The 24,744-nt window shown below is 54.2% G+C and overlaps 2 protein-coding genes across 5 annotated transcripts in view; both read right to left on the bottom strand.

Moving 5' to 3' along the window:
- Window positions 1-468: 468 nt before the first annotated feature.
- Window positions 469-10,443, bottom strand: LOC119249929 (RNA-binding protein 4). Of its 3 annotated transcripts, none has more exons than XM_037517499.1 (4): window positions 10,317-10,443; window positions 9,268-9,691; window positions 3,510-4,186; window positions 469-1,071 (listed from the first exon to the last, which is right to left on the bottom strand). In XM_037517499.1, the coding sequence occupies exons 2-3, from the start codon at window positions 9,677-9,679 to the stop codon at window positions 3,519-3,521; spliced, it is 1,080 nt and encodes a 359-aa protein (XP_037373396.1). In that variant the 5' UTR covers window positions 9,680-9,691; window positions 10,317-10,443; the 3' UTR covers window positions 469-1,071; window positions 3,510-3,518. The 3 variants fall into 3 exon arrangements, with proteins under 3 accessions (XP_037373396.1, XP_037373398.1, XP_037373397.1); XM_037517501.2 differs by having other exon boundaries at window positions 602-1,138; window positions 10,317-10,428; XM_037517500.2 differs by lacking the exon at window positions 10,317-10,443 and adding an exon at window positions 9,790-10,092 and having other exon boundaries at window positions 602-1,071.
- A 6,155-nt stretch (window positions 10,444-16,598) lies between these two features.
- Window positions 16,599-24,744, bottom strand: part of SPTBN2 (spectrin beta, non-erythrocytic 2) — a 34,582-nt gene continuing 26,436 nt past the window's right edge. For both annotated transcript variants that reach the window (XM_037517493.2, XM_037517492.2), the window contains exons 21-37: window positions 24,079-24,303; window positions 23,659-23,748; window positions 23,068-23,328; window positions 22,866-22,996; window positions 22,454-22,658; window positions 21,516-21,890; window positions 20,721-20,965; window positions 20,490-20,628; window positions 20,166-20,250; window positions 19,813-20,009; window positions 19,375-19,517; window positions 19,220-19,289; window positions 19,080-19,130; window positions 18,670-18,890; window positions 18,230-18,403; window positions 17,712-17,754; window positions 16,599-17,425 (exon numbers count right to left, since the gene is read on the bottom strand). In XM_037517493.2, coding sequence (XP_037373390.1) covers window positions 17,192-17,425; window positions 17,712-17,754; window positions 18,230-18,403; window positions 18,670-18,890; window positions 19,080-19,130; window positions 19,220-19,289; window positions 19,375-19,517; window positions 19,813-20,009; window positions 20,166-20,250; window positions 20,490-20,628; window positions 20,721-20,965; window positions 21,516-21,890; window positions 22,454-22,658; window positions 22,866-22,996; window positions 23,068-23,328; window positions 23,659-23,748; window positions 24,079-24,303 — 2,889 coding nt within the window. In that variant the 3' untranslated portion in view covers window positions 16,599-17,191. The remainder of the gene's footprint in view (window positions 17,426-17,711; window positions 17,755-18,229; window positions 18,404-18,669; window positions 18,891-19,079; window positions 19,131-19,219; window positions 19,290-19,374; window positions 19,518-19,812; window positions 20,010-20,165; window positions 20,251-20,489; window positions 20,629-20,720; window positions 20,966-21,515; window positions 21,891-22,453; window positions 22,659-22,865; window positions 22,997-23,067; window positions 23,329-23,658; window positions 23,749-24,078; window positions 24,304-24,744) is intronic.

The raw sequence follows: 24,744 nt of genomic DNA, 5'->3' as shown, positions 1-24,744 counted from the left end.
TGACTTACCACAACTCCATTTATTGCAGAATATTCTAATCCTCGCAGAATATTAACATTATGGGAAGGGGAAGTTTGTAAGTGTATTTATGAACATAAGTATGAAGTCAAACTGAGTCAACTTGGTAAGTCATGGGGGAGTGGGAAGTTCTGGCTCACCTTTTCCTGCTGTAAGGTCTCTCTGGGGCTGGCTTCTATTACTGCTCAGCTGAGCTTGCTAGCCTTTAGCTGGAAAAAGCAGCTCTGATTATTTAAGAGAAAGGGCGCCTAACCACCAGCAGTAGGCTATTTATCTATCAATGCCTCAAAGTTCTGGCTAATTCCTCCCCACCCATTGTTAAAGCCGTATTACTTACCTCATTAAAACTTTCCTTCTACATCTAAGTTTCAGACATCTGTTCATTTGAATTTTGAGCTCCACAATTGGGAAGAAACATAAGATACTGGTGGTAAATAATAGTCACAAGCAAAGTGTTAAAATGTTTATTTGTCAAAATATTAAAAAAAAAAAGGTGGGAGGAGTAGAATAAAACAAGGCTAAATTTCAGCTATTGCTGTACCACGATCACAGGTCAGACATAAAAAAAAACAAAACAAACAAAACAACAACAAAAACCCCACCAACACCCCAACGGCCCTAGCAATCTCAGAAGGTTAGCGTCAGTGTTAAAGAGTCCAGAGCTAACAGAAGAGCAAAAGGCGGCTTGCCACTACATGTTCATTCTAAAGGGAAAGGAGATGCTGCAGGTGGGCAGGGAGAGGGCTCAACTCCTACGGAAAGCAAGATAAGAGGGTTCCACTGTACAGGAAAAAGGGGGTGCCAGCATAATCCTTACCTAGCGCTGCTCAAAGGCTGAGAATATGAGGAACAGTGAAAAGCTACAAGGACTAGTATCAGGAGGAAAGAAAAGTCAACTTAGAAGAATTAAATTAAGAAAGAAAACATAGTTGGTCACAAATTCCTTTGTTTACTGAAACATGAAGCAATGGAAACATCCCGGCAAAGGGGACCGCGCGGAGCAAGTTCTCATATATGACCGCAGCCCGAGGGTTCAGTCCGCAATTATCCTACCTGAAAGAGAGCACAACACAAGAGGCTTACACAGTGCCTGGAGAGCAGCTTGGCTCCTGGTCCCGTTCTGTATTCCGGGGTGGGGGGGGAAAAGAACAAAACAAAACCAAGTCAGACTGGATCAAACTTACATCTCACTCATTACCTAGAAGTCTACAGTGGCTTCGGCTAGGAACCTATGCATAGCTACACACAGAGCAAGGCGCGGCCTATCCGGAAGACTGTTGTGTTGGTGGTGAACACATCTTTCTCATTTTCTTCTCCATCTTTTGGGCAAGACAACCTCTGTGATACCAGACTACTGTTGCTGCAGCAGAGGGCACACAGACATCATGAAGAACCGTAATTTGGAGTTGAGGAGAAGCAAAAGATGCCGAGACATCAGAGGTGGCCAATCACACTACCCTAAATTTGCTTTGCTCTAATCTTCCACAGTAAACAGTCTTCAGAAATGACAGTCACAAAGGCTGTAAGGGTAGAGGCTCATTCACCCTCCAGCACACCTGCATGTCCAGAGCTCACAGCTCCAGGGCCACAATTCCATCAGTTCCCCTGATCCGCTACAGCTCCCTTACCAAGTCAAAAGAAAAAAATCTTAAAATTCTCTAATTCTTCCATCGATGATGGGAACTCCGGACACCCATGGCTGGGAAGGGAGGGGGGAAGTTAACTCACACCAAGTTCCTCTACTTATTACAAAGGGTCAAATCTTGGTCTTGATCTGTGTCAATCGACTTCAAAAGTTGTGACGTTCTTGAATCAGTTCTGCCAGGGTGAGACCTGAATTTGGATCCCCAACAGTTCTGGAGTGTTTCATCCTGGCAGCCTCATTAACATCAGGCTCCTGGGACTACAACCAACTCAGGGTTGTTCAGTCCATTTGAGGTTCACACCTGGAAGGTAAGTTGCTTTAAAAGTCATCACTAAAAAGAGGTTAGATGAACAACCACTGCTTGCAGTCACAATTCACTTTAACATATCCTAGAGCAATACCCTTTTAAATAACACATTACACTACTTTAATATTTAACTTTGAAACATTGGAGAGAAACAGAAGTCACTTGGTAGATGATACCACCTTACTATAGGCAGATCCCACCCCATGGTAGGTCCACCTGCATTTGCAATAAAACTAATGGCAAACTCCACACACCTTTGTAAGTTTACCCACTTCACACACACGAATGCGTGGTCTCGGGAGGTGCCAAGTCTTTCCACGTCACTAAGATACAACTTACCACAGGTACATGCCATATCTGCTTTTCACTGCATAAAAGGGCAAATTCCTTTCATTTTGTTGTATACGCCAAAGGGGTAAGATACTCTGAAAATTCAGTTTAACCTTGCTAATAGGGCTTTCATTCAGGGGAGCCTCAATTTCAAGGTACAAGGAAAACCATGAGACGAGAAAGCTACCACGACGCCATTTCCAGTCAGATGAAAAGCCTGTCCATCTTGAGATGAAAAAATCTGAGTATTCTTGCCATTCTGACATTTTTGGTATACATTTGCTGAAGTAGGAAAAGTTAAATTTCCAGGATCACCACCAGTGGGATTTTATACATTAGAAAATTACATTTATCTAGTTTCTTAGATAATCCTCAAACAAAAAACCCCTGGAAGAAACAGGAATCACCAGGCTCTAGACAGCAATCACAGGCTTCACAGAAATATGGCTTAAATGCCCACGAATGATAAGATGCTCTGGATAACTAAAGAGGAAAGAACAGGACAGTGGTATCAAAACATTCTGCTTTTCCATCAAGTGTCTTAGACCTAAACCCTAAAATATACAGGCCTTGACTTGGCTTACAGATACACGGTATTAGAAGAGTTACCTCAGATAAAGGCTAATGACTCATGTAGTGCTTTTATTAAGTCAGAAGTCTGAAGTTGCACTTAAAAGCCTCACTGTGCCAGTCATTACTGCTCTTCAGCTCACACCAGTGACTTGCACAGTGCAAAGAATGGGTTCTGGAGCCAGACAGGCCTGAGTTTGAAGTCTGGCTCTACCTCTCAACTACCAGATGCCTCTCCAGGCAATGTGCTCTCTGAGCCTTACTGCCCTTGTCTGTAAAGGGAAAATGTTGTAAAGGCTTGCTGTGTAGCTCAATGATGTAAAGGACACACAGGGCACTCAAAAAATGTTACTGATTTTTTAACTTTCTGTAACCCAGATTTGCTTACATGTGATTAAAGAACAATATTCTTACTGACAAACCGAGTTTTTTGTTCTCTCAGAAGGAACAAGTTGGTTGGACTCTCACACTAACACCTCAACAGGCCAAGTGGGCCTCTGGCCCAAGCCGGCAACATATTTAAGACCTTCTGGAATCTGTCCTCTAGCAAAGAGGTGGCTTGAGCCTCCTCTATAAAGCAAGGGTTGTTTTCAGGGGAACTAAATGCAATCTCTTAAGCCACACCCACCCTGCTCTCACCTCCAGTTTTTAAAAGGCTGAGTACCGCGCTCGGTCCACATACTGCTCCCGCTCATACCGGGCCATGTCATACAGAGAATTCCGTGCAGCTGCTGAGGCCTGAGACAGCTCGCTCTCTGGCCCATAACCGTAGCCCTCGCCAACTGTGGGGAGCACAGCTGTGGCACGACGCAGGGGGCTCCTGTCCCTTCCATAATAGGAGGAAGTCGTGGCAGCGGCAGCAGCCATAGCAGCTGAGGTGGCGGCAGCACCTGAGTTCTGCAACAGGTGCCTGTCGTAAGGATCCACAGACGTGGAGTTGAGGTGACTGGTCACAGCCGTGCTCTGGACTTGCGGCAGGTGGGACATGGTCTGCTCGGCGTAGTTGTACGCGGAGGCCGCGGCCGCCGCCGCCACCGCCTCATAAGAGCGGACCCGGTAGCGCTTGTAGTAGTCGAGGGCGCCGTAGGCATCGTTGTAGTACACGGACTCCCCGTAGCCCATGGCGTAGGGCGTGCGCACGGCGCCGTACTGTTCGTTGTACTGCTCGGTGAAGTCGGCCACGCGGCCCGTGCGGTCCACCGGGCACTCCTTGGACCAGTGCCCCTCCTTCCCGCACCGGTAGCAGCCGCTCTGGTCGCCCATCCCGGGCGCGGTCCGAAGCCGGCTGGTGGACAACTGCACGTGCATCCGCTTGCCTGGAGGAAAGAGATGTGAGAGGAGCTGTTGTAACTCACCGCCGGTCTTTATGTGCCCCCCACGGAAGCAGACGGGTTGCGGCCAAGCACGCGCGCCCACGTGGCCGCAGCGGCCTCAGCGAGGCCCGCAGGGGCGGCTGAAGGGTTAATCCAGACGCGAGCTAGAAACAGTCCTCGGAGACCACCCGGTCCTTTCTCCTCAGACCAGGCAGACTGGATTCCCTGCTACTTCTCTTTCCACAACTTTCCTTCCCCTCCCTGCCAAGACAGGGATTGAAGTTTCTGCTTTTCACTTGGAAGGCTGTTACTATGAATCAAAACCTGCCGACACTGCAAATCAATCCAACCAAACCTCAGTTATGCCAGATTCAGAATGTAGCTTACCAGCCTCTCACCGCTTCACTCAGGGTCACATAGGCCTGAGCTTATGTCATGTGTACAGGTGTCACCAGAGAGCTACACTGGTTACGCAGAGCATACCTGGCTCCTCATCTGCTTCATCTCCAGTGCCTCTAAAGTCGTAAAAACCTCCGGATTCCAATCCCACCCCGCCTTTCCAGCAAGGGTGAATCCGTGCCTACTGTGGACAAGAAAAATACTTAACCAAGATCTCGCAACAAGAACAACTATCAAGAGCTAGAAGCAGCACTGGTTTTTAGGGAAAGTGTGTTCCCATGGAATGGAATGGTCAGTATCTCATCCTGCCATGTAGCTTACAATGGTCTCCAGGGGATTAGCTACTTATTAGCAAGATGCTGCATGTGCCTAAGGGCTTCTGCACTCCCATAAAAACAAGCCACAGCCATACTTCCAGGAAATGACCAGCACTAGGACAGCTAAGAGAAGCGACCTGTGGCCGGGGCTTGTATACCACTGAGCCCAGGAACCCTCACTGATGAAAGCATCCAAGGTTTTTAAAAGCAGTTTGGAAAAGGTGTATTCCTGGCAGTAATTTAGTCCCAGACTGCCTAAGACTTTGGAGATCAAGTCAGTGCTTTTCAAATTGTAGCGAAAAGCAGCCAGCATAGATGTAGAGAACAGGGGCTTCAAGTCACTCTTAAGGGCTGCTCAGAACAAGTCCCCCTCCACGATCAGCCAGGTACTCTCTAACAGACCTTGTTCTGGATGCAGCTATGCAGTAGGAGGCCTCGTGCTCCACCACCCTGTTGGAAACAGTCTGATTCAGAACGGCAGCCAGAATAGCGCCGTGCACTGACCCTGGGAGGGGGGCGGGTCAGTGCTGTAATAGCACTTGAGTCAAACTCCGTTCTGTCCAATGTCTAAGATTCCTACCACCCCAGTTTTTTTAGTAGCTGCCGCTTCTAAACTTAAAACCCTTTCTTAGCAGAAACAGAGGTGCTCAGGTTTTTGCTTCCAATTGCTGGGAGAGGCAGCATCCACCATCACCACTGACAGTCACAGAAACCAAATATCAATGCAGCATTTAGCCACCCCATTATTTCTAGAGAGTTAAAGACCCCCACTATAATTCTTAGAAGTTAATGAGTGCCACATGCTAACTATGCTTCCAACAGAAACACATGACTTTTTGCCCCAACTCATATCCCAAACGTAGAGTTCTCTATTCTTCACATAACTAGAGAATTACAAATTACTTGGCTTTCAAACATGCATGGTGACATTGCTTGGTGTGAAAGACACAACCCGTGCTCCAGTTCTGAAGTGACCATGCCAATCTACAAAGCAGTCAATCCAGAAATCTAGTACATTTTTTAAGGAAAAAATTTCTATTTAACTTGCTCTTTACGTTTATAGATTGTCATTTTTTTTTTTTTGAGAAACAAAACCCAGAAACAGATGTTTCTTTTACTATGCCCAGTCATTCCCTCTTTATTTAGAAGATGTTTATAAGTGTGTAAACATCTGTGGCATAATTTACCTCTGCAGAAGCTGAGGATGCAGGTAAAAAGATTACCTAGAACCAAAAGATCTGTAAATAGAAGTGTTAGCCCACCCCCCCCAATCTTTCCAACGTTGGCAACTAAGCCTCTAATGTAAATCCCTTATGATAACTGAGAAATCCCATGCTTATTACCTTAAGGGAGCAGCTCAAAGGAACCTGAAAGATTGAACTCAACCACTCTATTTGGAGGAGCCAACAATTTAAAGATTTTCTGAGACCTCCAAAAGTTACTGAAATGCATTGCCAAAATTTTTGAGAAACCCAGTCTCCTCCGGAAAGCTGACACAGGAGAGAGATTCAAACGCTGAGAGATGGGCTGCCTGGCGACTGCTGCGCTCCTGCCACACGCTGGGCCACGCAGCTGCAGCACAGGGGTCCTCCAGTCTAATGCTCGGGGGTCCTCCAGTCTAATGCTGTTCACATACTGGGGGAAAAATGAGGCACCTGCACTCTAGTCTTACATGTCACTCCCCAGTTAGCTGCCTGGGTGAGTACTAGGGCACCGTCTCCGGGGCCTTCCCACGCAGACTACCTGCTAACGCAACAGCTACGCGGTTCACTACTGCTTGCCAAGAGGAAACAAGTCCTGAAAGATCCAAGTAAACTCAGATTCTGGACTTCCTTTTTGAAGTCCTACAAAGCAGAAGCCTCAGTGACAGCCATTAACATACACAGGTTCAAAAGGTGCCCAAAAGGGCGCCCTTAAGAGGCTAGCTTCACAAGGGGTAACCTGAAAGTCTTAAAAAAAATACATAAAAACGACCAACTGACATCTAGATTGTTTTTTTGTTTAACTGAAGAAACTTCGTGGGGCAGCTTTGCCCCAGCTTCAAGAGTCAAGACCAAGGCAACCCAATGCTAAACTTTCTCTTAATCGTCTGAGGGAAAAAACAAAGCTGGTTATAAAACATCCCTAGGTATAACTCAAGAGTGCTTTCTCCAAAGGGCCAGGCTAAGAATGAAAACCAAATAAAGGATTTTCCTTTTCCACTGGTGAAGCTGCTAAAAATCTCATGGGTCAATCCTTGTTATTCAGGTTTCCACTCACTAAAATAATTAAAGTTGCCTTTATATTAAAACACACACTCCTCCCCCAAAGCAACTCCCAACTAACTGGCTGCTACATACCTATTTTAGCCCCGTCCTTTTCTTCAACTGTGTATTACAAAGATAAGGCCACGCGGTATTACACTACCAGAACATCTTTGCACAACTGTACCTGATTTTAACTTTTTTTTTTTACACATTTTGTCTGTTACCTCTCAAGAGAAAGCGCCCACTTCCCTGCCACTGTCCATTCACAATCCCTCCCCATCAAATAACACTTTGAAACTGTTTAAAGTGCAACAGCTTTCCAAAAAACACATACATAAAAAAAATGTAAATAAACAGGGAAAGCTATCACATTTTAAATAAGTTTCTAACCCTAAGACAGACACATGCATTGTTGCAAACAACACTTAACCTTTCATTATTTTCTAATTTTACTGTTAAAACACTTTCACATCGATTACCTCATTCCAGCCTCAATGCAACCCTGGAAGGAGGGACCACAGGAATAACCGTATTTTGTAAGTGGGGAAAACTAAGCAGAGAGAGGTGAAAACCCTTGTCCAAGGTCATTGAACTAGCTGAGGGCAGCAAGAATCTATGTCTTTGCTCTATGTTTTAAAGAGCCGGCAAAGGCCAGGGCACCCCCTGAAGAAGCCAGAGACACCTGACATACTACCTGCAGTCACCAGCTGCCAGCCTGCTTATCCCTTTCTGGTCAAACTTTCTTCTCCCATTTGTTTTCCAGGCAAAGGAGAGCACCCTCAAGTGCTCCTCAACAATCCTTAGTGATGCTTGGGCAAAAATGGTGTTAATTGGGCCTCCCCGGTGGCGCAGCGGTTGAGCGCTGGGTTGCGAAGCTCCCCGCAGCCTCTGCGGCGCTGGTTCGATCCCCGGCTGCTCCCCGGCCACCAGAGGAGGGTCCCACATGGCGCGCAGACCTCTCCTGCCGCCCGCTGCTCCCCTCAGCAGTGGACTTCGGTCCTTCTGCCTGCTCTGCTCCCCGCTCTGGCTCTGGTGAATTCTCTCACCCTCCCACGCTTCTGACTGTACCCAGTGCATGTATAAAAACAAAAACAAATAAATAAATAAAAGCATGCCTCTATTAAAAAAAAAAAAAAAAAGGTGTTAATTTATGAACCTGAAAAGTGGCTGTAAATGTAGTCCAAGGTGATATGGCAACAAAAACTTGTAGAACAACACTAATAGAACTTTCTATGCTACTGGAAAGAGTCTATACCTGTGCTAATATGGTAGCCACTAGCCTCATGTGACTTCTGAGTACTTGAAACGTACGTAATACAAAAGAAACTGAATTTTAAATTTTGTTTAATTTCAGTAGCCATATGTGGCTAGTGGCTACCACATCAGCACAGTTCTAGAGTCTTCAGAAAACCTCTTGTGCTATTAAAGACAATACATTTTTTACCATCGGTATAAACGATATGCTGTATGATGCCCCAAATGGAATCTCAGAAGCAGGACCATCATCCCCATTCAACATAATATTTTTACAAATTTCCTTTTTTTCTCCTTGGAGAAAAAATAGTAGATGAATAGTCTATGGCGTGGTTTTTGGCTTTGCTTGTACAGTTCACAGACTGAACAAATTTAAGCACTCAAAAGATACTCCTCTAGATTTATACTACAGGGATCCGTCTAGATGTTTTCCTCCTCTTTCTTACCATCACTCATCACGCAAAGCAGTAAAGAGTGTAAGTCCTAGCATTTCAGTGCTTGAATATTTTAAGGCTTCCTGATCACAAAAAAAGCAGCAGGTAAGCCAGACTTCAATCTTCCCTCTCCCAGTGGGCTCTATTTGCCCAGACAGATTAAAGTGGCAACATGAATGAAGACTGCAGGGTAAAGTAACCCCCAGTTTGTGATTCAACACAGTTGCAGAACATCTTGGTAAATCTGAAAAAAGGAAACATCTGCTTCCAAGAGTAAACTGTGCTTCAGAGTGGTAAACGTACAATCTATTATTTCCAGCTAAAATAAAATGGGAGGACAATCCCTCCTCCCCAGAGCCCTACAGTCCTGTGTGCTTGCCTGTCTTGAGCTAGACCCCACTCAGCTCAGCCTCCCAGGCCCCAGAGCAGTTCACCTTGAAACTCTGTGTTGTCAAGGCCCCTGATGGCCTCCACTGCATCCTCTGCCCGCTCCATGTGGACGAAGGCATAATCTTTCACGATGTCGCACTCGATGACCGGGCCATACTCCTCAAACTTGGCCCGAAGCTCTTGGTTGGTACAGGTGGGGCTGATGTTGCCCACGTGTAACTTGGTTGAAGCTTTGCTCTTATTCTTGCTGGCTTCCACGTTGATGTTCACCCCGTGAAGCTTGTAGTGGTGCAGGTTGCGGATGGCATCCTCAGCCGCCGTCTTGTCCTCTATGTGCACGAAGCCGTAGTTCTTAATGATGTCACATTCCAGCACCTTCCCATACTGCTCGAAGAGGGAGCGGATCTCCTGCTCTGTGGCCTCCCGGGGCAGGTTTCCGATGAACAGCTTCACCATCCTGACAAGAGCCTGGGAGAGAAGGAAGGAGATTTCCAAAAGTTAGGGGTGGAGCGGGGTATCTCAAGGCACTGCATTTTGGTTTGCGCCTCCAAGGAAGTTCTCTGCACCTTCGAGACCCCCACATGCAGGCTCCTTAGTTTTTCTTAAGCAGCTGAGTCGCGTGTGACATGCGAGCAGGAGGTCGGGGTCAGGAGGCACTGCCTAGTCCGTCATCTCCGCGAAACGAGGCGCACTCCAGTAACAGGATCAGCTGTTTCACGCCTTAAACTACTCTTGGGGGGCAGGAAAGAAGGGAGTCCAAGCGGGGGTCAAGAGGCATTTATCTGGGTGGTCCTGGTGACAAGGTTTTGGAGGGAAATCTCTGGACCTCTCCTCGGTGCGCTATCACCTTTCCAGATACTGTAAGGAGAAAAAGGCCCCCTCGGCCCCAAACTAAGACCCCCCTCAGCCGCCCAACCTCCCGCTCCGACGCCCCAACAAAGACTGGCCCCGACCCCTGCCCCGCCCCCTCCGGAGTCCGGCCCCGCCTCCTCCCGTTGTCTTTCCCGAACCGCCCGCCGCCAGGAGAGAGACCCAAGGCCCGGGTCAAGCCCGCCCTCGGGCTCCCCACACACCCACAGGTACCCCCTCGCACCTCCGGGTGGCGGCGGCGGTGGCGGCGGCTCCCGCGTCAGAGAGAACCCTACAAAATGGCGACGGCCGCTCGAGCCTCGGCGCGACCGGGCCCCTTCTCGCGCGCCAGCTCACGCACGCGCGAGTGCGCGCTGCCGCCCGCCCCTCCCCCGCCCAGAGCGGGGCAACCAATCCGGCGGCCGCTTACAAATGACCGTCCGCGGCGCGGCGCCAAGCCGCCCCATCCCGGGGGCGGAGCCAGCGGGTGACGCCACTGCGGAGCGGAGGTCAGCCCGCCCCCAGGCCCCGATAGCCAATCAGCACTCAGGAAGGGGGCGGGCGCAACACGTCAGAGAGGTCCGGACGCTACCACTGCGGCGGCGGCGCGAGAAGCCCGCGGGAGCCGCGCTCCGTCACAATGGAGCGCGCTGCTGGGCCCGCCGGGGAGGGGGCGGGGGCGCCGGTGACAAAGGCTCTCCCTGTGGGTCCCGGGAGAGGGGCCGCCTCGGCGGGCTAGGCCGGCCTCCGGGGCAGCGGGGGCGCTCCGGAAGCCCTGGCACGCCACCTCTGCAGCGAACCCGGTCATTTTTTTGTAGCGCTGAAAACACAATTAAAATTTGTTTTCGTTGCAAGCATTGGCGAGGAAGCTGGGACCCAAAGATGGCAGGGCCGGGCTGGCCCCGGGAGCATCCTCTCCAGCCCGCGCTTGGTCGCGTCCTGTGCGTGCTCGCCGCGCGTGGGCTGGCGTTCTCTCCAGGGCGGGCTGCGGCTGTGTAGCCTGCGCCGCTCCCGGCGGTGGGGAGCGCCCCGGAGGGAAGCTTGGTGCAGAGGCCCAGAGAGGCGCCTCGGTTTGGGGGTGCATCAGGGTCTCCACGTCCACACCAAGCCGCTGCAGGACTCGGCAACCGGGAGTCCCCGGCGCTTTCCAGCGCTGGAAATTCATCCGTGGGCCGAGGGCACCTCCTGGTGGCAAAAGGGAAGCTGTGTAGGTGGCTTTGCGCTCTGTCGCCCGGGAGCAAAGCGTGGACGTCCACGGAGATCGATGGGCCGAGCTTATCTCTGAGGAGAGCGAGCCAGGGTGGCTGTCGATCACCTTTCTCGGGGAGGTCAGGGTGGTGGCGCCGCAGAAGCTTCTCTGCTAGCGTCCAGCATACTTCGTCCAGGTTGCCAGTCCCCCCCCCCCAAGCTGCCCTGATTGGTATCTTTCCTGAATTCTCTCTGCCTCCCGATCCTTTCCCAGGGTGTAGAGACGCCATCCTCCCCATTTTAGTAACTCCTATGTTTGTCTTCCATCTAATTCTATCTGCCTCCCCCTCCTTTCTCCTCTGGGGCATTTCCAGTTTCTGGACTCAGGAACCTTCTGAGAATAGTGTGGGGACCTCTTTGTCCATTTCTGAAATGAACTGGGGCGTCTTCCCTGTGTTCTGGGAAAGGCCTCTGAAATCATACACTGATTTAGTTTCTGCCTCTTCTCCGATTCCCGGATTTTTCTGAGGTCACCGAGATAAATGTACTAAGAGTTCATCCTTCTAGAATGTTCTTTTCTTTCACTATCCTTTTCTCCTGTGTTTGCATACCTTTTCTTCTCAGAGCTCTGACTGCACTATCTTATCTTCCTCACTGATGATAAGCTAATGTATAATATTTATAGTCAGTATTCCCCTAGGTTATTGCAACTATGTGGGTGTGTTTTTTTAAAGATTTTATTTATTTTGGCATAGAAGAACCAGGGTGTAGGCCAGAAGTGCAAGGGTGAGAGGATTCACCAGAGACAGAGTGGGGAGCAGAACAGGCAGATGTACTGAAATCTAAGGGGAGCAGCAGGCGAGACAGGAGAGTCAGCTCCCTGGCCAGGAATCAAAATAAAGCCATAGCATGAAAGCGTGGAAACTCAACCACTAGGCCACCAGGGAGGCCCTTTGTGGGGTTTTGTTACAGTTGGTTTCTTTTAATATGGATCTAAACAACATCTATCCATTGTGGATGTGGGTAAATTATGTAAATGCTATGTAAATTGTGTTGTATAGTAGTCCCCTTGGATACATTCCAAGACTCCCAGTGGCCGCCTGAGACTGTGGATAGTGCCAAACTCTATATATAGTATATTTTTTACTATTTATATGTACCTATAACATTTATCAACTAGGCACAGTAAGGGATTAACAACAACAATAATAAAATAGAACAGTTATAACAATCTACTATAATTAAAGTTATGTGAATGTGGTCTTTCAAAATATATAATTGTATGCAATGTTTTCAAGACAAATTTGATCCCATGTTACTGAAACTATGGAAAGTGAAACACTGGATAAGGGGGACAACTATATAGCTCACTACTCCTCATTTTTCCACGAAGTGCTAAGTCAATGTGTATGATCTCTCACTACTGAGTAACACCCATAGGGTGTACCTACGCTTCTGGGGGTGGGAAACTCAGGGTGCCTCCAGCTCCCCACTGTCATAAATGAGGTTGCAATTAACATCCTAGTGGTGTGTCCTAATCCTAATGGATTCAAGTAAGAACTGTTAGGTTGCTGGGCTGGCGAGGATCCATGGAATTAACTTGTCTCAATGAGTCTTATAGTGCCTAAGTAGTGCCAGGTTGTCTCTGGAAAAAGGTAACTGTCTACCCCCCCACGCCCCAACTACAGCACGAGGGCCCCTGTATCTCAGTGTCTGTCTGTGTGATTTTGTGTTGCAATTTTTGCCAGTCATTTTGCATTTCTCTGATTACAAATGATTTTAAGAATCTCTGTTGTTTTTGGTAAATTCATGGCATTTGCCTGGTTTTCTTGTCAGGTGGCTGTCTCTTTCTTGCTGATTTGCAGGATTGTCTTTTATATTCTAGATATTAGTCTCTTATTGGCTTCAAATATCTTCTTTCATTCTACTAATTAACTTGGTCTGTTGTGTGTCCTCCGTTGAACAGAAATCCTTCATTTTTAAATGTAATTGAATGAATCACTTGTTGTCTTTAAGTTTGTGCTGTTGAAGTGGACCCTGGAGAGCAGTGCTGTCCAAATACAATTATAATGAAAGCCACACAGGTAATTTAAAATTTTCTAGTACACACATTAAAAAAAGTAAAACAAAACCATTGAAATTTAATACTTTTGCCCAATAGAGCTAAATTAGTATCAATTTGTTATATAGTCAATATTAAAACAATCAAGCCCTTTTAAATTCTTTTTTCCCTCTTCAAAACATGGCGAGCATTTTATACTCACAGCACATCTCAGTTTGGGCTCGCCACATTTCAAGGGCTCCTAGCCATTGTGGTTGTGACACTGGACAGTATGGACCTCGTGCTTGGAGATGGTGGTAGCTAACAGCAAACATTTTTCTCTAAGTAATGACTCCTTTTCTGTCTGCCCAGACCTCCCCATCGAGTTGTTGGGCCTGCATCACTATTTTTGTTGGATGATACTGAATTTTCATTTTTTTTTTTTTTAAACTTTGCCATCTTTTTTTTTTTTTTTAATTTTTTTTTTTTTTTTTAGAGGCATGTTTTATTTATTTATTTATTTGTTTGTTTGTTTTGTTTATACATGCACTGGGTACAGTCAGAAGCGCGGGAGGGTGAGAGAATTCACCAGAGCCAGAGCGGGGAGCAGAGCAGGCAGAAGGACCGAAGTACACTGCTGAGGGGAGCAGCGGGCGGCAGGAGAGGTCTGCGCGCCATGTGGGACCCTCCTCCGGTGGCAGGGGAGCAGCCGGGGATCGAACCGGCGCCACAGAGGCCACGGGCAGCTTCGCAACCCAGCACTCAACCACTGCGCCACCAGGGAGGCCCGAATTTTCATTTTTATTCTAAGAAATCTCCAGGCCATTTTCCACAGGGGTTGCACCGGTGTACATCCCCGCCACCGGTTGATGGTGGACGAGAGTTCCTTTTTCACAGCAACCTCACCCACATTTGTTAATTCTATTTATTATTTATTTAGTTATCTATTTATTTTTAAAGATTTATTTATTTTTATACAGGAGCTGGGGTACAGGCCAGAGGCGCGGGAGGGTGAGAGGATTCACCAGAGACAGAGCAAGGAGCAGAACAGGCAGACGACTGAAATACACTGCTGAGGAGAGCAGCAGGTGTGACAGGAGAGGTCTGCTGCACCATGTGGGATTCGCGCCGGCCGGTTGGGATCGAACAGGCGCTGCAGAGGCTGCGGACAGCTTCATGGCGCGGCGCTCAACCTGTTGCACCACTGGGGAGGCCCTAATTCTTTTTTATATGGGCCATTCTCACAGAGGTGACATGGTATCTCAATGTGGTTTTAATTTGCATTTCCCTTACAGTAAGTGAACCATTTTTCATGTGTGTAGGCCATCTGAATGTCTTTTTTTAGAATTTTATTTATTTATGCATACAAGAACTGGGGTGTAGGCCAGAGGTGCAGGGGGTGAGTGGATTCATTAGAGACACAGTGGGGAGCAGAACAGGTGGATCTACTGAAATCTACTGCTGAGGGGAGCAGCAGGTGAGACAGGAAAGGTCTGAGCCATGTGTGTCAGCTCCCTGGCCAGGCATCGAATTCATGCCACAGTGGTTGGCGATAGCTTGATTACCCTGAGACTTTAACCCCTGCACCACCAAGGAGGCCCCTGAATGTCTTTTTTTTTTTTTTAAGTTTTTTTTTTTTAAGATTTATTTTTATTTATACAAGAGCTGGGGTACAGACCAGAGCCGCAGGAGGGTGAGAGGATTCACTAGAGACAGAGCAGGGAACAGAACAGGCAGATGGACCGAAAGCACTGCTGAGGGGAGCAGCAGGCGAGACAGGAGAGGTCTGCCTTGCCATGTGGGTTTCTCCCTGGCCGGCCGGGAATCGAAACCGGTGCTGTGGAGGCTGCGGACAGCTTCACAGCACTGCGTTCAACCCGCTGTGCCACCAGGGAGGCCCCTGAATGTCTTCTTTAGAGGTGTCTCCTTAAGTCCTCTTTTGGCTGTTTTTGCCTTGTGTCCCCTCATTGCTCCATTCTGTCACCTTCCCTAGAACCTGACCTCACCCACTTCATCCTCTTCTCTGTCCTGGCTCTAAAGATGGATGCCAGCTGCCACCTGGCATCCATCTTTAGAGCCAGATGCCCAGGCCCCACCTCTGCCTCTCTCCCCCCAGGACCAGCCGCGTCTGTGGGACCATTTCACCTGGCTGACATTTTACACGTTAGAATGTGAAACCCTCCATGCACTGCACACCCCATATACATATCCTTCTAAAACTCCCACTTACAACTTCCAACCCTCCCAGTTGACACCATCTTGCCAACTTTTAACCCTCTCCCCACCCCGCCCGGACCCCATCTCGCCACCATGGAAGAAATGCTCGATCCCCCGTGGCTTTCTCCTTCTCCAGACACCAGAGGGTTCACAATTGTACCTGAAGAGCAGGTCTTTGACGTGCGGGTGCGATCTGTCATGTGATTCCATGTCACTTTTATCCATGCGGTTACCGTGGATGACTTTTGAATCTGCTCCCTTTAAGAGAAAGGTGGCCCCCTCTGGGCTCCGTGAAGAGCCCAGAACTCTGGGCTCAGAGTTCATGTCTGGAGGCCCTTCTGGGCCAATGCAAGGCCTGACACCTCCGTCTTCAACCCCGCTGGGGTCTGTGGGGGTGTTCAACCAGGGGTCTGGCCGTTTACACTAAAGATGGGGCTGCTTTTCTGGAAAGATGTTCTCTGAGGCATGAAAATAAATGGTTGACTGGGTGTGTGTGAGAAACAGAACAAAGCTTTCCCCGTGGGATGCCACCCAATCCGGCACTGTTGCCCCGGAACCTGCAGTTGCCAAGTCCCCAGAGGCGAGGGAGAAGTCGTCTACCCTCCCGTACGTTTTGTGTGTTTGTGCATGTGTTTGCACAGAGGGCTGCACCATGTGGCTTCCCAGGTAAAAGAGGTTCCGGATAAAGATCCCCCCTAGGTGACACTCTAGTGGGCTGGCGGTGCTGAGTCTGGGCTCTCGCCAAGCGGGGCAGTCTTCATTTCTGAAGACAGTTGTGGGAACAGCGAGCGAAGAACGTCGTGGCCTTTCCACGTCAACATGGCTTGTTAACCTTGCCCTGACCCATGGTGACCTTCGATCCCAAAAGAGGCCCAACATGGGCCCACCAGGCACCCTGGAGGTCACGGGGGGATGAGACCGAGGCTGGGGGCGCTCCGAATACAGATAACGCGTGTCTTGGGCAGTCTGGGGGCCGGAGCAGAGGGGCCCTGGCGGGGTGGCCGGGGAGCCGGGAGCCAGGGGCACGGGCAGAGGCTTGTGCTCGAGAAGCAAAGACACCCAGAGGCAGGGGTAAGAGAAGCTGAGCCGTTTAATCACCTCCTTGGCCTGACTCAAGGCTGTGGTTGCCTCGGACAACTCACACCTGGACGCCTTCGAGTCGCTGGAGATGGAGAGGCCGCTGGAGTCAGGGGTGGGCAGTGCTGGGGAGGGAGCGTCTCTGACTCCACCGGACAGTCTCGCCCCCAGGTCCTGCGTCAGCTCTGAGAGGTTCCTGGCTGTCCTGGGGGCGGACCGGACGGCATGCCCTAGCTGCAGCGGGAGAAAGACCCTGAGGCAGGGGCAGCTGTTCCCCACACGCCTGGGGCCTGTGTCCAGGGTGCGGCGCTGTCTGTGGTGGGGGAGAGGCGTGAGGCTGGGGAAGGGAAGAACAGGGGGGGAGTGAGGTTGGGGGTTGCCCGGGTCCCACCACCAGTCCGGAATTAAATAGCAGAAGAGAAGGGCTGCCCTTGGGAACACTGACTGGTCCCAGAGGCAGTTCCTGGTGATGGGCTGCCCTTGGCAACAGACCCTAGCAGCAGGCAGTTGTCCTGACAAGAGAGTGGTCCCTGTCAACAGTCCCTGGCAGTTTCCTGAACAGAGGGAAGGAGCTGGCCTGGGAGTCTTGCCCCCAACTACTTGCTCTTCTTGAAGAAGCTGAAGCGTTTTTCTCGCTCTCGTTCTCTGCCGTCCTTGCTGCGAAGCACGACAGGCCCCTCGGCCCCGACGGGGGACACAGGGGGCATGGTCATGGCCCGGGTCATGCCCCGGGTGGCACTGGGTCCTGCAGGCTCTTCAGGCTCTCCGGAGGCAGAGGACGCGGTGGCGATGGCCGCGTTCACCACCCTCAGCCACGAGCTCATCTCTGCCTGCAGGGGGCGTGGAAGGAACTGGTCAGGGCTCCGGGGAGCTAGGGCGCCGGCCTGGACAGCAGGGAGCACCAGGGGAGGAGGCCGCGGATCAATCTGAACATTCATCTCCTTGGGGACAAACACCCCTGCAGGGGCGGGCACCTTGCTCCTGACTGCCATGAACGAGACATCTCAGAGGAGAGAGAGGAGGGAGAAGAAAAGGGGACTGGTGTCTGGAAGGTTCTAAGATAGGGACCCTTCTTATCTTGGAGGAGAAAAAGGAGAAGAGAAGCAAACAGCTCACCTCATCCTTGGCCTGGAATAAATACTCTTTCCCGTCCTGTAAGCTGTCGGGAGAGGGAGGGACCTCAGGATGGGGCCTGGCCCGCTCAGCACCCCGAGACTGGAGAGCGCGCCCCGTGGCCCTCAGCCGCCCAGACACTTGCGCCAGACACATTCGGATTCCCAGGACCCAGCAGGAGCGGAGCCTTCCTGACTGGCTCAGGGCACCCAGAGCAGCGCCCTGCCACCCCGGCTACCCGGCTGAGGACTGGCAGGCAGGGGCGGTCCCTGGAGGTCCCTGAGGCCGGGAGGGCGCCAGCACCAGCCCGTCTCATTTCCCACCCAGGATAATTTTTCAGCCCGACCTCATTAGCCATCAGGTCCACGTCTTGCTGATCCTGCCCCGTTAAGAGTGGACGGTGGGCAGAACCCCCACCTCTCCTTCCCCAAATGTACCTCGATTCCCTCTGGACCGAGCTCAGGGCTCCCCGTCACCCTGTCCCCCCCAGGCCCCTGCCCATCCGCGGGTGCTGTTCCTACCCCAGCTTGAAGACATGCTTGCGCTTTCGATAGTCCAGGGCCACGCTGCCCTGGGCCCTGGCCAGGCTGACAGGCACCTCCCCGTGGTAGGGCACTCCCGCGCTGGCCGCCTTCGCGTCCTTGTAGAAGCCCAGGCTCCCCCGCCGCAGCACACAGTACACGTTCTGCCACGACCTGGGGGCGGGGCGCAGGTGACACCCCGGCCGTGATGGCAACGGCCAAGCGGGATGGCTGGGGGGTGCTGGGACACCCCTCTGGTGCCACTCCTGTCTTCAGGCTCACCACAGTCCTTGTACCCTCCTGGCCTCGTCTGAGCCCCACCTGCGCCTTTCCCGGAGATGCCCCCTCAGGGCCCCCACCCACCCACCTCTGTGGGAGAGGTTCCGGGAAGCCCCTCCAGAACAGGCAAGGCACGGGCACCACCTGGTCAGACCCCGTACCTGTTGGCGGCCTTCTTGCCGAAAGCCTCCATCTCCTGCTTGCGGCACAGCATGCCCTCCATCTGCTCCTGGGCGGAGAGCTCCGGGCCTCGAGGGGGCAGCGTGGCCACCCGGGCTGACTCGGACGACCTGCTCTGGGGCATGGCAGGAGGGGCCGGGCCCCGCGTCCGGGCCTGCCTCTCACCCCCTGGCCCGTTGGCTTCGTCCCTCGGGCCCGAGCTCTGCACAGAACGAAGACAGTGTCGGGGTCAAAGGACAGGATGGCAGCAACTCAGGCTTGCGTGTAAGGTGGCCTCGCCCCCATGTTCCTGCTAAGCCTCCGCCTGCTCCCCCCAATATCCCTGCCACCCGCCCACACCCCTCTTTGCCGCTGCTTCAAACAGTTATCAACACCTCTAGGAGAAACTCACAGGCCCTTCTGGAAAGCCTCCCTGCTCAAGTCTCTGCTGTTCTGACCGTATCTACAAGGACAAGGGGCTGTAAGAGAATGTGGGCGGTGGGGGGGGAGGGGCCCGGGATTCTGAGGGGGCGCCTGGGAGCTGGTGGGCACCTGCGGGGAATCTGTGCAGACTCCGTTAACGCTGGCAGGCTGCGCGGACACGGGCGGGCGGGGGTGGGCTCTGGAATGGCAGAAGTGACCGAGAATGAGTTCTGGGGTCGCCGGGGCTCGGCCTCAGCCGCCCAGCCCAGCGGCCCAGCTCTCACCCGTCCCAGGTGGTCTCGGGAGCTGCGTGGCTGCCCGCCGGGTCCCCTGCAGGCGCGCTGGCCGCGGGCTCCGGGGCAGGGGGCTGTTTCCTCCGCTCCTCCTCCTCCCTCTTCCTTTTCCGCTCCTTCTCCTGCTCCTCCAGCTGTCAGAAATTTCTGAGGTCAGAGGGTAGACGGACCCCTCTCAGAGGACCAGGAGGGCGAGGAAAGCAAACATGTCTCCACTCCAGTCGGATGGACCAGGAAGGAGGTGGGGGGCAGGAGCCGGCGGGGAGGCGGTGTCCTGAGCTCCACCCAGGACAACGCTGACATCCCGAGCTCCCATCTGGGGCTCCCATCTGGGAGACGCTGGTGCCCTGGGAAGAGAAGGTCTCCCAGCAGGAGCCAGCGCGAGGCCCGGGGGCGGGGTCGGCCCTCCCGGGGTCCCGTCGCCCTCACCGCAGTGAGCTTCTCCAGCGCGCTGAACCGCTCCTCCCAGGCCACTGCCGACTTCTGGAAGGCCTCGTGCCGCTTGATGAGCGTCTCCACTTCGTCCACCGTGCAGCCCAGCTCGGCGCTCCGCACCAGCGGCTCCTGGCTGCACAGCCAGGCCTCTGCCATGCCTGCGTCTCTCCCAAACACGAGCACCTCCAGAACTGCAGGGATGGGGTGGCGGGGAGGTGGGAGGTCAGAGAGGGCGCCGGCAGGGCGCTGGGGCCACGGCAGCCTCAAGCCATGGACACCGAGAAAGCCACAGCCCCTCTCCCAGGCCCAGCGCCCTCAGCCAGGCTCCTGGCCCCATGACGCCTCACCGAGCTGCAGCCAGTCCATCTTCTCCTGCCACTTGTCAGCTGTCTCCTGGCGCCGCGCCTGCAGCTGAGACAGCTTCTCTGAGATCTGGGGGGCAGAGACGCTGAGAGTTAGCACCAAGCAGGACCTTTTCGGGGCCCCAGAAGAGGGGTGTGCATGGTGGAAACAGTGATTTCTGATTAGGTGGGAAGTTGCGGGGGCAGGTGAGAAAGCCCGGCGAACAGCACTGGGGAGAGCGAGTGAAGGGTTTCTGCAGAGGCAGGAAAGCAGGAGGGCAACAGACTCAGAGAAGAAACCAGCTCCGGGCCTCCCCCGGCCGCGCCCACCTCCTCAGCTGCATAGTGGTTCCTCGCCAGCAGCCCCTTCCCCATGTCGATGCAGGAGGAGAAGCGGTCGGCCCTGGCCTCTATCTCTGCCTTGATGCCCTGGTGGTTCTTAATGACCAGATCTGCAGAGGACACATCCCTGGGGGTGCAGAGATTGCGTCACCTGCTGCCCACAACCCAGTCCCAACCACCAGCCCACAGCCGGAGGCCACCGGGCACTGTAGGCCTCACCGGGGCCGTTCCTGGGCATCCATCTGCAGGTTCACCCCGTCCATCCACAGCATCAGCTCCCGGACGGCCTTGAAGAAGCGGAACTTGTCCGTGGTGTCCAGCAGCAGCTGGCGGCGGGCTGCGGAGCTTCCCTGAAGCTGAGCCCAGGCTTCGGCCACAGACTTCATGTGGCGGCCGATCTCCTCGGCCTTGTCTCCAGCGTATGCCTTCTGGAGCCGGAGACCATCGTCCTGTACTTGCTGGACCTGTAGGGCCCCAGAGGGCAGAGTCAGGCAGGGCTGTGAGGCTCGAGGGCCTGGCGTCTCCCTGGGCCTGGCCTTGCTCTCTATCTCCTCTCTACTCACTTGCCAGTCACAGGAGCAAAGGGTGGGGCTAGGAGGAGAGAAGGCTGGTGCCTAGGTGAGCCGAGTCACCTGCCCTCTTGGGCTTCCTCCTTGGGCCTGGGGGCCAGTCCTGTCCAAGGGCCATCAGTGTGCTGAACTTTCAGGGGCCTGTCCAGGCCTTGAGGGACCAACGATGGGAGGTCAGCTGTAGCAGGGGCTGGGGGGTCTGACTGGACTTAGACCTGGAGGGAGGCTCTTATTTGTGAGGCTCCAGAGCCTTAGCGGGACCAGCATGAAGATCATCTTGTCTTTGGGGCCTTCAGCAAAGGTCACAGGCCCCCAGGTTTGTCGCGGAAGGTGTGAACAGGTGGCTGGATGTCCCCTGCCCAGAGGTGTTTCCCTAACCTCACCCCTAAGTCACCCACTGGAACATAACACCCTCAACCCCCAGCTTCTCAAGCTCGGGGCAGACCTGGGTGCTGAGGGCCTGGATGTCGTGCTCGAAGGCGCAGTGTCGGCGCTGCAGGGCCTCGGCACCGTTGAGGTCCCGGCCGGCGCCATCTGGGAGCTGCTGCTGCTTGTGCTGCACCCGCGCCAGGGCCTGGCGGGCCCCGTGCAGGAAGCGCTGCAGCTCATGCGCGGCCGCCAGCACCTGACCCCGCGTGTCCAGCAGCTCGAGGAGGTCAGCCCAGGCCTCGTTGAGGCTGTCCTTCCACTCGGCCACAGTGGCCCGGGCAGCGTGGCCCCCGGCGATGAGCCCGTTGGCCAAGGCGTTGGCGCTGTCCACGCGCTCCTGGCCGATGGTGCTCGTGTCCCGGGAGAACTCTCGGAATTTATCCCGGAGCATCTGGTGGAGGACAGCGGCAGGGCAGTGCTGTGAGGAGCGCGGTCCCCCGCTGATGGAGAGTCCTGCACCCCCATCTAAGAAAGCACGTCTCTCCCCTGGGCCACATGGGCTAAAACCCGCGTATCCCGCTGGCTGGTGGAGTTAATGAGCAGGTGGAACTGGTTCCCGCTGGCCTGGAGGTGACTGACACTTCCAGCCCCCTGCAGGGCAGGGCAACTCGCTCTGGACCTTCACACAGGGCTGCCTCACTAGGGCCTATTTCTGCCCTGGTCAGGGTCCGAACCCCTGACACTGCAGCAGACTGTGAAGCTCCCCATAGTGTTGGGCTCTGTTGCAAAAGAGGGCTTGGAGTTTCCTTTTCACCCCGACTGCTCAACCCAACATCCCCCTCCTGCGCAATTCTTCAAATGAAAGACCTCAAGACCTGGGAGGACGCACTTGCCCAGCCTGGCCTTGCGCCCTCTGCCCCTGGCCCTCTGCCAGGGTGGGCCCATCACTCCCGGGGGGGGGGGGGGTGGGCTACTCCTGGGGAGCCACCCCCAGGCTGTCTTTCCCGCACTCACGGTCACGTGCTCGTAGTCCTGGCCCAGCTCGTGGGAGGCCGCCACCACCTCGCGCTCCTGGATCCACTGCTCCAGGTCGTCCAGCTCCCGGCGGAGCTGACACAGCCGCAGGTGCTCCTGCAGGCGCTCCCGCCGCTCCCCGGCCAGCTCCTTCAGGCTGGCGTACAGCTTGTCCACCTGGGCTTGGCGGATGGATATCCGCGTGCTGTGGGGACAGGCCGCGGCCTCAGGACGCACGGCTCGGACCCGGTCCTTCCACACGGCCCCCTCCCTTTGGTCCCTCCAGCTGCTTCCCAAGTTCCCGCGTCTCCAGCTTTCTGGATGCTTCTGTGCATGTGCACTGTGGCCCCTGCACCGCCCGGCGCTGGCTCCCTTCCTCTGGGCAGGGGCCCTGGCTGCCCGCTGCGCTCACCTCTCTGGGTGGTCGCGGTCAACCATGTCCTGGCTGCTGGCCGCCAGCTGGTGGATGGTCTGGGCATAGTCGGCCAGGGCTTGCTCCAGGACCTGATGCTTCTTCACCTCTGCCTGGGCGCTCAGCTCGTCCTGGGGGAGGGGCAGGCGTTAGGCTGTGCAGGTGGGGGAGCGGCAGTCCCGGGGGCGCGCCTTGGTCCCACCTTGGCTTTCTCCTGGCCCATCATGTGTAGCTCCTGCTCCCCCATCCACGCCTCTGCCTCCGCCGCGTCGCGGTAGAACTGCTGGGCCCGCAGAGCCTCCTCCAGGCGCTGCCCGCGGAGCTCCAGCTCCCGGCTCAGGCGCTTCCACATCTCCTGCAGCTCAGCTAGCTCGGGACCCGCCGCCGCCACGCCCAGGGCCCGCTGCCGCTCAGTCAGGTCTGCGATCCGGGGCTCATGGCCCTGGATCTCCTTCTGCAGGGTCTGCCCACGGCCACGGGGAGGAAGCACAGAAAGGCTTTAGCTGAGGGACCCCTCACCCGACACCCCCCCTCAACCGCAGCCACTCAACACCAACCCCCTACGCTCTCTGCCTGCCCTTCTGAGCCCCCTTCCTGTCTTTTCTGGCCTATGGATGTGGTGGCAACGCCCCTTCAGTCCACCTAGTCCCCCTCCCAGGCACCTGCCCGCCCCGGCGAGGAAGGTAAGCCATGCAGCTGAGGGTCACACACAGTATGGGGAGAAACCCGGTTAGCAAGAAATGCAATGTCCACACCTGGGGCCCTCTGCTGTCACCATTAGCTGCTGCCTCACCTGGTTTTTCTTCATGAGGAGCTGGACACTAGGCAGGTCCTTGCCGTGTTCCATGGAGCTGGCCATGGGCAGCCGCTCAGTCACCCACAGCTGGATGAGAGGGAGGGGTGACTGGAGGTCCCGTGGAGGGCACAGTGAGAACGGGGTCGGACAGGAGGGACACGTGGGGGGTGGAATTTAGGGCTAGTGTGTGTGCATGTGCGTGCGTGTGTGCATGAGTGCGCACGCACTGAGGCTGGGCATCTCTGGGATCTGGTGCAGTGGGTCCGAGGGGCTTCCCCGTGTGCCGCAGAGCTGAGCACGCCCGGCATCTCCCCAGCGTCCAGGAAAGGAGCTAGGGAGCTGCAGGCAGGGAGCAGTTTGCCTCAGTGAAGAGCCTACACGCCCCCCTCCCCCGCCCCCCACCTCCTAGTGACTCACGATCTCATCCTCCACGTCCCGGTGGAACTGGTGCTGCTCGCGAGAGGCCTGCAGGCGCTGGCAGCGCTGCTTCATGGGCTGGCACAGGGCCCTGAACTTCTCCTCCACAGCCCGCGAGGTCCTCTCCACCTCCCCTGCACCCTGGTCCTCCTGGGCCAGGGCTTTTGCCTGGGCCTGGATGGCCTCCACCTCCTTCTCCCTCACGGCCATCTCTCGTTCCAGCATCTGCCAACAGGGAAGAGCGAGGGGTGTCATCGCCGCGCTGCGCCTTCAGACTCAGGGGAGATGCCGCCTCTTCAAGAGGATCACCTGGGCTCAGCCTGGTGGGATCATGGCCCGCCCGGCCTAGAGCGTGGCCCTCAGGTTTAACACACACAAGAGCCTGGGGGCGTGGCAAGTGCGCCAGTTATCAGCTTTGTCGGTCAGTCCCAAACCCGCCCTTCCCTGTTTGAGATGTTGGAACGGCCCCTGTGCACAGGTCTCCTCCGCCAGCTGGCGCAGTGCGAGGCCTTGTCACTAGAGGACGCCGGCGGGCCACACAAAGCGCTTCATCTTCCGGTTCTCGCTCACAACTGCCCACTGTGTGCAAGAGAACCAATGGCTCTCACCCTCCCATGAGGTTTGCTGGCACCCCAATGGCAACTCTCTGCCGCCCCGCCGAGGCTG

This window comes from Talpa occidentalis, unplaced genomic scaffold (genome assembly GCF_014898055.3).
Source record: "Talpa occidentalis isolate TD23 unplaced genomic scaffold, MPIMG_talOcc4v2.1 talOcc4.17, whole genome shotgun sequence".
Lineage (NCBI taxonomy): Eukaryota > Metazoa > Chordata > Mammalia > Eulipotyphla > Talpidae > Talpa > Talpa occidentalis.
This window is presented reverse-complemented; position numbering and strand designations above follow the sequence as displayed.

Coding starts and splice junctions, on each gene's coding strand:
- LOC119249929 (XM_037517499.1), bottom strand. CDS start 9,679: ATGGTGAAGCTGTTCATCGGAAACCTGCCCCGGGAGGCCACAGAGCAG. Junction 4,187..9,267: donor TGACAACACAGAGTTTCAAG/GTGAACTGCTCT, acceptor TCTTTCCTCCAG/GCAAGCGGATGCACGTGCAG.